Here is a 12,429-nt window from a genome sequence, read left to right as displayed (position 1 = left end):
CAATTTTTACAAGATCTTAATCTGAATTTTCGGTATAACGGAATAATACCTTTTGATCCTTCATAAAATTATCAGAATGTTCGCCCATGTGTGTATTGAATACTGCAGCTATCCGGGCCTCCATCTGTAAAATATAATATATTTTGTATCATTCAACATGACTAACGTCAAAAACTACTCATATTTAGCAGTTATTTAGGTACCTTGCCCATCCACGCGTCTGCGTCTCTTAATTGTGATTCCCATCTTATCGAATCCGAAAGGCATTCTTCCAATAAGGTTATACGACTCACAACCGCATGATTTGTTTCTAACCAGTGTTCTCTAAGCTTGTTAACTATAAAATAATCAATCAATTAGTGAAATTATAAACCATATTACCATATATGAGACGTTTGTTAACTTATATGCATCGCCAATACCTTTCCCGTGTAAATTATGACGATTTGTTTCGGATTTTAAATTTTCTGCAGTCTGAAGAAGTTCCTCCAACTGGGGCTTTTTCAGTTCCAATTCTCTCAGCACCGTCTGAAATAAATTATAAATAACAAATTATATACTTAATCCAATTTGGGATTATGCATATAACATATCCTATGAAACTTACTCTTTGTTTTTCTAAAACACATCTAACATTATCAACATCCCCAACAACCACCGATTGCTGCTTGATTGATTTAAGGTTGAGCGTCATTGAATCATCAAAAGTATCAATCTGTAATTTTAGGAAATTCAAGAATTAATAATGCAATCATGCATGCATACATGCATACATACATGTACTGATATGCAACAATGTTTATCACCTCTTGTACTAATTCCAATTGTCCGGCATCTAAACTGCTATAATCAAAGTCGTGATGTGTTTGGATAAAATCTTCCTCGATTCCTGCAGAAAATCCTTCCGATGGCAGCGTAACTATTTCAGCCTTTGTGACGACTTTCTGATACTCTGTAAGCAGACAAAAACACAGTTGAAAATACATTTTCAGGGTTGAAATATAAATATAAAATGATTTAAAATGCCAGTTCTATTAATAGTACCACGAATAATTCATTAAGATATTGCACAACTTTCCCCAATGTATAATTAATGCATAGTAATTCAAGAAACTCACCAAATCAGACTTATATCTGCTATTTCCCAGCCTGATTTATTGTGATAATTTTGAATCTCACCACTGTGTAGTGTAATACACAGTGTGTATAATTATATTATTAAAAAATGCACCAATTCTAAGGGACAACTTGCACTTTCAAGTTGAATATTGCCAAAGAAAGAAATGTCTTTCATTTTATATAAATGCAAGGAGCGATATGTCACGTACGAATTAAAATAATGTCAAGTTTCCAGAGCTAGATAGTTTTATCAGTCAGTTCTAGGGTGAAAAGAGGGATTCTGAATAGGAAAACAGGAAAAATACAGAGCCTCTGTGCTGAGCATAGAAGAGGAGAAGGATGTAGATGTAAAGCATATACAATGCTTATAAACTGCCTCATAATAACATAAGGGCTAATATCCTAAAAGAAAGACTGCTTTCTCCTGCCTATGAAACCGGGTATTCGGGTATTCTCCACTCTACCAACCAAACCAATCGATACAGCGTAGCGCATGAGTTTTCACCGTTTCTTAATGTTGTACTACAACCTTATCTGTGCAACTGTAGGGTGATGGGAGTTGTGTGTAGTATTCATCTTCTTCTTCTCTTGCTCTTACTCCACTACTGCTGGAACGAACCAGGGAATGAACGAACGAAGGATAGCAAAATGGGGAGTAGTTGTAGAGCAAGACCTGGTAAATATGTGTACACTTTGGCCTGAGAAAGAAGGAAATGCCCTGCTTGCTTTTACTCCATGGTTTTGCTTGTGTTGAAGCACTTTTCTCTCTACTAGAATTCTGAGTTTGCACTCTGTTTTCACTTTCTTCGTCTTCTACCACTCTTGGATACGAAACTACAATGAAACGTAAATGGGAAAACTTTCAGTCCTTCATTGTGAGACTTGCTTTCGAAGCAAGTAGTCGTCGTCTTGCTAAATCTATGCGGTACCATCTGCTTAAACTTGACCATTTAGTTTTAGGATTTTGCTGTGCATTAAATAATAATTACAGAGGTGGTAGTGGTGGTCTACTATGAATGAATAAACGGTAGCGTGAGGAGTATGAAAATATAGAATAAACATGGCCACCGCCATACTACAATGTATGCTATGAATTACAAATTGCCATGATGAAAATATACGAACCTGGCTGATCGGTTAATGTGGTGGTTGGGACAACAGTTGTAACAACAATATCGAAAAACTTTGCTTCGCCTTCTGGAGTTAAAGTGTGAATCTCGCCTCTGGATTTAATGTAGACCCAATCTTCCTTCAGCTGTCGGACCTTTTCCTGCGACAAGAAGAGGATAGATGTTGTTATGATGAAAGAGAAAAATGGATGGATGAAATGGTAGAACTTGAAGAAAAGGGAAAGCAACTTGCCTGCATAACTGGTGTCATGCATTGACCAGAAGCTTCACATTCCTTCTCCAAATTGATGTAATTGCGAATGACGTCAATTACTTCGTTTTCTTTGTCCTCCATACGAATCTGAGCATAAAGGATATGGCAATAATGGTACTCGTCTTTCATTAAGTTATTATTGTTAGTTACCATAATGTTTTCTATAGCGGCTGATTTTTCTTGTGGGGGTCGATGCTTAGCAGTTGCGACCTGAGCTCTCACTTCCAGAACCCACGAAGCTGTGGTATCCAAGTGGGAAGTTAGCTTTCGTAAATTCATCAGCTTACATTCAACCAATTTCCTTCTCTTTGGCAGCTCGTCAGCCAGCTATAATTATTGGATACCATATTACGTGACATATACACAAGCAAGAACGTCATATGTTAATATTTGCTTGATGCTATTACTTTAGCAATCTCAACAGCAAAGCTTTGTATCTCCTCTTCAGTGACATAATGATGTTTGCTTTGCCGTAATTTTTCCAAGTCTGGTTTCTTGCCCATAATTTCATGTTCCAAAATCTGAATCAAAATTCATAATTTCATCTTATTACTAGCTGCATATATAAATAGATTGTCAATTGGAATGATGTTGTGTATGTAGTATGTACATACCTTTAGATTTGACAAAGAGTTTCTTAGAAAAGGTTCATCGGCAAGTTTAACAGGAGCATCTAACGCTTCTGTAGCTCGACGAATCCAATCTCTGAGAACGACATGAGGCTCCCACCATTTGCCCCCAGTTATTCTATGAACTCCAGTTTCGCCACAAATTCTACGAAAGTAAATTATTTACGATATATCAATCAGTAAAAATTTCGAAATTGTATCAGCATGATGCATGTACCTGTCTCGTCTCATTGTCATTTCAGCTAAAAGATTTCTCCATCGTGTACCAATGCATTCTATCTTTTTAGTTGAGTCATCATAAGCGGGGCTGAGCCGAGATTTCTTGCTCATTAACAACATAACACTCCTATAATTAATAAAAATTATAGAAATCATAGGATTTTTCATAGTAGTCAATAATATTGTGAAGGTAGAAGAAAAACCTGTGGCGTTTGGAAACTTGAGATTCAATAGCTTTAAGACTTTCTTTAGCTTCCTCTGATCCTTCAATTGCGGTATCCTTTAGACTTTTCAATTTTACTTCAATTTCGTCAAGCCAAGACTCTAAATCTAAAATGTCCGTTGTTTGTGGAACGGGAGAAAACATGGGACCTGGACTTGGACTTTTACTTGGAGGTGATCTCAGAAGAAGTTGGCCAACAGTGATACTCAGAGTAGACCATTCGTCCAACATTTTTGATAGACTCTTCCCTAAATAATGATAAGAATAATGTATGTTTGTATGTTTTCAGTTTCGTACTATCCTAGACTGCTTTACCAACATAACTATTAAATTAACTATCCTAAATATGTACAAAATGGTCGGTAATTTAATTATTAATTTTATTATTGGAGCGACGATATGGGTGGAACGGATTGATCGGACGCTGTGTCTTGGATATTCCGAGGCGTATACTACTAGGAGAAGTGGATAATAAGGAGACGCCTTTTTTTCGGTCTTTGCCAACAGCGACTTTGTTTTCGCGTTCATTCTCCAACTTTGTCTCTGTATCGCGCAATTGTTGAAGAAGGGTTTTACGTTCCTCTTCGAAACTATCTTCCTTGGCTTGAATATCTCGTTGAAACTGAGTCTTCAACATTACCATATCGGATTCAAGTTGTTCAATTCGTGTTTCTCGCACTGAAAGTAATGCTTTAAGCGTCTTGTTTTCATCCTCGAGGTCGTGGTCTTGCGCCTTAGCAGTTTTCTGGGAATCCGAGGTTGGGATGTTTGGGTCGGGATGATCAAGCCACAAGTGGTTGGCTCTGGTCAACGCCTCTCTAATTTGTCCCATATAGTTTTCCAGCCATTTGTAGCACTCTTTGGGGTTGACAGAACAAATTCCTCCGGCCTCGTTCCTAGTTAACCACTTGAGTTGTCCTACCACCCATTTTTGATGTCCAACCATCCCCTCAATCAAAAACGCCTCTTCAGGACAAAAAAATGACCGGCGTCATACATCCGTCTACATGTAAGTGTAAAATGATTACTTAAATTGCTTGGTAACAAATAGTGCATAGTATTAAATCGACATTTTTTATACCTGTCTGAACAACCTTTGTCTGTCGAAGCTTTAATCGTAGTCCACTTAGCAATTGCTCCGTTGATAGCTGTATCACACGTCATCCCATAATACACCTCCAGAATCTCGAAAGTTTTACCGTCACGCCACACATATCCATAAACTTGGCGTGAACTTCCTGTGTGGAGGAGAAAATAAATTTTTATTGTGAACGGCACTGACATTGAGGATAACATTTGTGAGAGATGATTGATAGAATAGTTACAACTACTTACTTCTTTGTTCATCTGTCAACTTGACGTAATTGATGGGACACTCGTTTCCCTCAGAAGTGTATCCCCAACCTTTGATATGATGCTGGCCTATGACTGGTTCCTTCACGATGGGTTTTAACATTTTCTGATTGTTGACCCGTTCTCGTTGTTTCTTATTTAATTTTAAATAATAGTGTTCACTGGGATCAACTGTTGACTTGACTAGAATGTGACCGGGATCTGACTTCAACTTGCGATAGACTTCCCTGTTTAACTCTGCTTCAGACCTTGCTGCTAATTTGTCATCCCTCTTTTTCATAGCATTTGGTGAATGGACATTTTCGATATGTCTATTTAATTTATATTTGTCGTAGCATTCCAATCCACAAATTAAACACTTGGCTTTATTGTTATTGTGAATGGTATCCACATGGCCATAGAGACCTTGTTTCGAGCTAAACATAAGATCACATTGACTACAGTTATATTTATAATAGTTTTCAGGGTGGTTTTGCTTGATATGTAAATTGAGGACATGCTGAGCACCAAACTTTTTTTTGCACACTTTACAATCATACGTAATGTCCATCAGTTTCTTGTCCTTCTTAATTACACAGATTTGACGATTTAAATGTTTTTGTAGTGTAGCGTTTTCCGAAAAATACACTTCACAATTCCTACATTGGAAACGATGCGTTTCTGAATGAACTGACTCAAAATGTCTTTTTAAATTACAGTTTTTCGCATATTTTTTTCCGCAGACTGAACACTTTAACTTATTGTCCACAGTAGACTTACTACTTTGACTTGAAACTTCCATTTTATAATAGCACCGGTTATTTTAACTACTTTAGAAATATAATTTAGAGAGAGACTATCTCACTTCGACTGTTGACTAGTGACTAAACATGTGCACGGCTAAATTTCGTTTGGTGCAGTTTGAATTTTTGGTAGTCAGTATCACAGTGAGACAGTCGCTCTCTATGACTGCTTTACCTGATAGCACTCGATGTCCTTGCGTTACTTGATCTGGCGTTCCTCGCATCCCCGTTTCGAATTGGTCTTCTAATTCGAGTACTTTTGGACTAATTGTATCCAGATCTTGTTTAACTCGCTGAAATTATGAAGCAATTCATATCATGTGACAATAAATAACTGTAATAATATAAATTATGTCAACCTTACAATCAAGTCTTCCGCAGAACCTAATGCTCTTGTAATAGTTGCAATTTGTTCCCTCAACTTATTTGTTTTCATGACAAAGTCTGTAGATTGGATACCAGTATCCTTTTTCACTAAAGAAATGGGCTTAGGTTTCACAATTGGTGGACAACTATCCTCTCTGGCGCCTTGTTTAGGTTGCTGTTGAGTAAGTTTCTTTGGTTTTGCAACCTCCATAGCATTTTGTAACTCTAGCCAATGGTTTTCAAATTCATTCATTTCTGGAGCCAGTCCAACGACATTTCGCTTCTTCAGATCCCCAAACTTTTTCTTCAATATACGATATTCCACGGCTTTCTTTGTAAATTCATCTTGCACGGCCTTTTTAGAAAACAAAAACAATTCAACATGGTGAACTTATGTATGGTAAAGAATATTTCGATTTCATACCCGAGAATCTTTATTAGGATTCTGCATAGCATCAGAAACCCATTCATCCAACTGTTGAAGTATTGACTGGCATTCTAAAAATTACACAAGAATTAATAAATATTAACTACCCATTATATTTATAATAAATGATTAGTAAATTTTAATGTATTTTACCGAGTTGACTAGTTTCCAATCTCAAAGCTAATAATTTTTGGCTCTCTGCACGACTTTTCAGTTGTAACCAATCCGACCTTAACAGATCTAACGCAGATCGAATTTGATTAGCTTTTTTAACGTCAATTTTTGAAATTTTAAAGACTAGAGAATCTCCTTTGCTAAATGGACCAAAAGGAAAACATTCATTTTAATCAATTTCGTATTGCGGTTGCTTGTGGTACATTCTTAAAATATATTCTTAAAATGCCTATTTACCTAATTGTTAGAGCAACTTCAGGTTCAACTGCGTTCAACTCTACTTCCAAGGCCTGTAGAGATAATACCAATTTAGCAATTATACTTTATGAGTCAAATTACAATGACACAATGTCAATTTAAAACTTGCATCAACTCTTTTCCTGGGACATTCGTCCTCTTCAATCTCTTCTAACTTTCTGGCCATTCGTGCCATAGTGCTAGATATGGATTCGCCTTCCTTTTGAAAACCGAGTAGATCTTTGTCTTTTGTAGAATCCCCATTGCTTCCTGTAAATGTTTTGGCGATCCTAGCAAACGCTGAGGGTTCCACAGAGAGGCTTGGGGGTCTATTATCATTCTCTTGCACAGTTGGACCAGAGGTAAGCGCCTATTGTAGTTGTTAGATAGAAATAATTAGTGATTAGTGCAAGGACCATATAGTTGTATGTAAACCAAAAAATCAAATGTCAAAATTTGCATTATAAATACAGACTCGCACATTATTTGTATTCACTACACACAAACACAATAGAATAGAACATTCATTTTGTTGAAGTTTTTTTTACACCAACGAGAATTATGTTGGCTAGATAAGAACCCAAACAAAACTAAGCAGAAGTCGGGGTTCAGTTCACTTGCAGTCAAAGCAAGGACAATAAATGCACTCTAAATCTTATATACACAAGTATGTATGTATGTGTATAAGAAAAAAGAAACAAGCAGGACCAAACAGTATCTCTATCTCAAAAAAACTTGATGATATCAACAACATCCGAACCTTATTGATAGCATTCCCGTCTCTGCTTTCATGACTTGAACCTGACCCCGCACAATTATTTGAAGCTTGCTGGCGAGCTTTCTGTTTATGCAGATTATGTGACGAAGAAGCAACAGGCACTTTTACAATAGCAACATGATCTCTGCCACTCAAAGACGCTAATTTTGGTTCCATTTTCAAAATTCCTTGGACTACGTCTCTTGATTTTATCTCTACAATTCTGACATTTCCTTCCCCACAAAGTTTAGACTGCGATTTCACAGAAGCTCTTCTCCTCATAGGTTGCTGACTTACCAGAGAAGACGCGTTATTATTGCTCTTCACAGATTTACGATTCTTCTTTTCTGGGACAGGAGGAGGAGCAGGACGATCGACTAGTTGAAAAGATTCTCCAGGAACTACGGTTGAAGCTTCGGAGACGGTAGAAATTGACAGAGATGCTGCATCTTCATCTGTATCATTGCCATCGTCAGCTTGGGATTGTTTGGTTGTTCTCGGTTTGGATGACGATCCTTCTGATATTGTAGTAGTATTATCACTTTTTACACTAGAATTTCTGGGAGGCTTGACGGAGTTGGAATGATGACGGATGTCCGAGGAATGGCTTACTGGAGTTGTTTCACTTGTCGATTCACAATCAAAAAGTAAGCCTTCTCCTCGAGCTGTAGCAGCAGCAGGAATTCTTGGGTGATCATCCTTATCGCCCTCGTTTTCATCATCTTCGAAATTAAATCCTGGATTGCAAATTCCACTTGCAGAAAATGAATTTGTGTAATTATTGCCAGGAGAAGCCAGATTTGTTAAATTAGAATCAGACGTAAATGCGGTAAAATTGGATTGTTTAGTAGCGCTAGCGGTACTGACAGCAGGTGTTTCGTCAGCTGAGTCATCATCAAGGACAATGCAGGAACTAAGATTCTGTAAGCACATATAAATTTGTAGGAAATTATTTACATACATGGTTGAAGAAAGTTAAACAAAACATGAACGTGCGCTTGACATCAAATAGGTTTTACATACATTTGTGCATATCACATAAGTGAAAGCACTGGAAATAAAATTGTATAAACTAACGAAGTACCTGTAGCTGAACACCAATTGACTCTAAGCGATGTGATAATTTCTGAATCACTAAATTCTGGGGATTTTGAACGCTAAAAGGATCGCCTGTTGCAACAATTAAGTCGATTGATTTATCTCTTAAGCTGTCTAGTTTATCACTTCTTTCTGTTAGATCTTCATTCAGAGCCTGAATGAAACACGACAATAGTAGTTATAAGTTATACATGTGCATACATAGTCGATTAATAAAAATATAATAAACGTCGTACTTGCAACTCTAGAATTTCCTCATCCGAAAATAAGACGTTGTCAGCCGTCATTCGATTCAAAAAATGTTCAGCCTTCTCCAACCAGTCTTTGAGATCATCGACAACTTTTTCATGTGCAGCTTCAAGTTCTGGAATTTTGTCCTCTGGTATATTTGCCTTATGTTTTTGTACCATGTCGTTACTGAGGCCGTTCCATCTTGCCAATATTATTGCACGTCGTTCTTTTAGCGAGTCCAGCAACACAGGATCCACTAATTTTAGGAAATTTTCATAATTCTTCTCAAATTCTTCGATAATTTTTTGCCACCTCGGCATCTCCTCAACGCGACCCTAAAATTATGAAATCAACTATCAACCAAAATTTTCAAATCAAGTCAAACAAACTTTGAAAAATTACAGATTTTAAATAGAAACTAGATAATTACAAGTGCGATAGAAAATTGTGCTTCTAATAAAATGTAACTCACCGATTCCCTATGTACGATAGGCGCAAGAATTATAATAGCAAGTAAGAGTATAAGTTAATGTACACAACGTACGAAAGACATCACAGAAGGGAATTAAAATATATATTTAGAGTAAAAAAATGCATAAGTACTTACCCTCAAAAATTCAATTTCATTCTCATTATCTGGAAATCCCTCCTCAATTTGAGTTTCGCTTTCTGCGAATAATACAACTTTTAAATAATGGAATAAATTTGTAGCATAAATTAATGAGTTGTAACAAAACAATCATGGTACCTTGAAGCCAAAATTCCAAAGACTGCATCTGCTCTGTCATACTGGAACTAATTGTGATCCCCTTTTCTAAAGATCCTCGGATGGAAGCGATTTGCATTCCCAACTATAATAAAATAAAAAGTAGATTATTTAATACGCACTCCATGTTTTGCTAATCTCTAAAAAAACATTTTGTACCTTATTGTATAATGCTTTCATGGCGTCCAATTCTGTAAATTAATTTTAATTGCAATTTATATAAAGAAGTGAATTTTATTAAGTACATTATACCAGTGTTAAGCTTTGTGTCGGCCTTTTTGTCCTCGACCTGACGTCTCCCTTCCCGTAGAACGTGTTCAACTTCTTTCTTCAATTCACTAAGAACTGCGTATTCCCTCTGAAATGCAAAATAATCATTTTAATGACAACATAAATATGTATGCAAATATTTTTATAGATTAATTATAAGTGTTGTCAAATAAACATACAATTGATTGATTAAGTTGACTCTGGATGGATTCTGGCTCATCTGATGACAATTCCAAGAAGCATAGTTTTTGCTCAACTTGACGAAGAGATCGCCATATTCTTTCAATTCGTGGTAGAATTTTTGATTCTGGAGGAGGTGATGAGAACTGTGTGAACTTTGATTGTACTTCATTAAAGCGTCCCTAGTAATAAAAACAGTAACTTTATTGGAAAGATCTAAGCCATAAAAATACGAGTTTATGTAGGTGCATAATGTACCTCGAGTAAATCTCTTTGTTCTTCTAACCGAGCAGCAGCCTATGGAATATCAAGAAAAACAATATACTCATGAGATGGGTAACAAACCCAAAATTGGTAGAAATTATGGTGAACATACCTCTAACTTCCCAGCCTTTTTATATGTTTCAACTTGATTCGCCATGTTTTCCAAAAGCTTTTCTTGTTTAGCTAGTTCGTCAGATAGTTGCTACAAAGGTGTATAAAATAAGTACAAATTTGAATAACATATTATTACATTAGTAACAAAACGCAAAGACAGACAGACAAATTGATAAAATTACAAATAGTTAGAGCAAATAAAGACGAAAACAGATCATTAAGACAATCTGAACATGATTTGCTACATACGTATGCAGTATTTTTTGCATTTGGACATGTACCTGGGTGTCATTAGGGATATCATCTGGGGCGAGATCGTGCTCAAGCCTTGCCTCAAGCCTTGCAGACAATATTTTATCCGAACATTCCAAAACATCACATAGCTCTTGAATTTCTATCTCCCATTTTTCAGCAACCGACATTTCAGACCGTAAGTAGACTGTTCTTTCTTCGGCCTAGTTTTGTTATTAGGTTGTGTCAAGACATTCCAGTGCAAGCAAACCAGCGAGCATATTAAAAATAAATTGCAAACAAATTTAAATCAAAGTGATTGTTAGTTTTATAATAATAATTATAACAATAAAAAGCAATCACTGTTGTAATTCGTGATGCTATCAATTCAGGCAATGCAAATTTCATACAAATATACCTGTTGCTTTAGCTGAGAATAGCGCGTGGTGACTTGTGCAATATCAGCTTGAATAAAATTTGACAATACGGATTTTTCGACCATCTGTCGACTGATATCTTGGAGTTTTGCCAGCTGTGCTTCTTGCTGCCCTCCCATGTACTCGATATCCTAAAATAATTAATATCATGCGAACATTTTTGATAGGAATAAGGAAGGAATATAGACATACATCGAGATCCTCTGAAATAAAATAAAAACAAAATGTTAAATAAAATTCACACACAAAATTATTTACATAGCTCTTCCGACCTGATAGTTCTTCGACATCTGCGGCTGATGCAACTGATTTTTTTAATTTCCGTTCCATACGATCTAGGCAATCATTTTCTTGAGCGGCCAAACCTATGCATAAAAACCTGTATGTAAACTATCCAAGTAAGCAGAAAAAATTAATGTGACTTAATACTTCTAAATTCTCCGTATAAATAAGAGGCTTCTTTCATTGTTTTACAATTACGATCAACATTCCCAGTTATTTCTGTCCACCTATGAATCAAATTGGGTGATTAGTCGAATTTCTTACAAATAGTTTAATTTACACTTTGCAGGCTAATGTATGTACCTAGCATTTAATTGAGTAAAAGTTCTAGCCAGTTCTTGAACTGTGGAGGATCGGCGAGAATCATCTTTGCAGTGTTCTGTGAAATATTTATTTTATAATCAAAATCTAGCTGTCAATTATGCAAAAATGTTTTTATAAAATAATGTAGAATTACTTTGATGGAGGAGTAACAATTCATTTCCTTTATCATTTAACACTCTGAATCCATTTTCCTTTTTATCTACCCTGTCTTTGAGAGCTTGATACTTCCTGGACAAACGAGCTAGATCGGCTGGACTAGAAATTACTCCGACTGTTGGGGAATCGTTCTGAAGTGCATCAAGCCATGTTGTCGTCTCTTGGATACCTTCAACAACGCTCTGAGTCTTTTCAAGAGCACTCCCTAACACTGTATTTTGTTCTTTGGCTTTCTTTGTTGTCTCGTTCCAGTGTGCATTCAGTTTGAACATCCTCGTCTTCAACGCAGGCATTGATCCTTCGTCTGCATCATCTATAAGCGTTTTTCCGATCTTGTTTAAACTGGAAAACTTTGGAGATAGAGTTGTGACGTCCACTTGCAACGCCTAAACCAAAAATATTGAACA

At 36.3% G+C, this 12,429-nt stretch overlaps 2 protein-coding genes across 6 annotated transcripts in view; both read right to left on the bottom strand.

Moving 5' to 3' along the window:
• LOC110859975 (dystrophin) overlaps positions 1-12,429 on the bottom strand; it is a 57,419-nt gene that overhangs the window by 33,021 nt on the left and 11,969 nt on the right. For 4 of the 5 annotated variants that reach the window (XM_022109015.2, XM_035859916.1, XM_035859914.1 and 1 more), the window contains 35 exons: positions 12,000-12,408; positions 11,846-11,921; positions 11,690-11,769; positions 11,533-11,625; positions 11,453-11,463; positions 11,242-11,391; positions 10,874-11,047; positions 10,591-10,680; positions 10,473-10,511; positions 10,214-10,396; positions 10,017-10,122; positions 9,924-9,955; positions 9,747-9,849; positions 9,606-9,667; positions 9,004-9,333; positions 8,754-8,921; positions 7,967-8,590; positions 7,043-7,282; positions 6,913-6,965; positions 6,655-6,815; positions 6,499-6,572; positions 6,073-6,429; positions 5,884-6,001; positions 3,554-3,821; positions 3,349-3,477; positions 3,117-3,276; positions 2,910-3,023; positions 2,653-2,829; positions 2,482-2,589; positions 2,245-2,389; positions 807-952; positions 608-715; positions 423-528; positions 204-337; positions 50-124 (listed from right to left, as the gene is read on the bottom strand). In XM_022109015.2, coding sequence (XP_021964707.1) covers positions 50-124; positions 204-337; positions 423-528; positions 608-715; positions 807-952; positions 2,245-2,389; positions 2,482-2,589; positions 2,653-2,829; positions 2,910-3,023; positions 3,117-3,276; positions 3,349-3,477; positions 3,554-3,821; positions 5,884-6,001; positions 6,073-6,429; positions 6,499-6,572; positions 6,655-6,815; positions 6,913-6,965; positions 7,043-7,282; positions 7,967-8,590; positions 8,754-8,921; positions 9,004-9,333; positions 9,606-9,667; positions 9,747-9,849; positions 9,924-9,955; positions 10,017-10,122; positions 10,214-10,396; positions 10,473-10,511; positions 10,591-10,680; positions 10,874-11,047; positions 11,242-11,391; positions 11,453-11,463; positions 11,533-11,625; positions 11,690-11,769; positions 11,846-11,921; positions 12,000-12,408 — 5,403 coding nt within the window. The remainder of the gene's footprint in view (positions 1-49; positions 125-203; positions 338-422; positions 529-607; positions 716-806; positions 953-2,244; positions 2,390-2,481; positions 2,590-2,652; positions 2,830-2,909; positions 3,024-3,116; positions 3,277-3,348; positions 3,478-3,553; positions 3,822-5,883; positions 6,002-6,072; positions 6,430-6,498; positions 6,573-6,654; positions 6,816-6,912; positions 6,966-7,042; positions 7,283-7,966; positions 8,591-8,753; positions 8,922-9,003; positions 9,334-9,605; positions 9,668-9,746; positions 9,850-9,923; positions 9,956-10,016; positions 10,123-10,213; positions 10,397-10,472; positions 10,512-10,590; positions 10,681-10,873; positions 11,048-11,241; positions 11,392-11,452; positions 11,464-11,532; positions 11,626-11,689; positions 11,770-11,845; positions 11,922-11,999; positions 12,409-12,429) is intronic. The other variant, XM_035859917.1, reaches the window with a different exon arrangement.
• LOC110859885 (transcriptional repressor CTCFL-like) lies at positions 4,448-5,877 on the bottom strand. Its single transcript, XM_022108911.2, has 3 exons — positions 4,909-5,877; positions 4,655-4,811; positions 4,448-4,576 (listed from the first exon to the last, which is right to left on the bottom strand). Exons 1-3 carry the CDS (start codon positions 5,705-5,707, stop codon positions 4,528-4,530), a joined length of 1,005 nt encoding a protein of 334 aa, XP_021964603.2. The 5' UTR covers positions 5,708-5,877; the 3' UTR covers positions 4,448-4,527.

The sequence above is a fragment of the Folsomia candida genome, unplaced genomic scaffold (assembly GCF_002217175.1).
Source record: "Folsomia candida strain VU population unplaced genomic scaffold, ASM221717v1 Fcan01_Sc028, whole genome shotgun sequence".
NCBI lineage: Eukaryota > Metazoa > Arthropoda > Collembola > Entomobryomorpha > Isotomidae > Folsomia > Folsomia candida.
The sequence above is the reverse complement of the archived record's forward strand: the minus strand, read 5'-3'. Positions and strand labels throughout refer to the sequence as shown.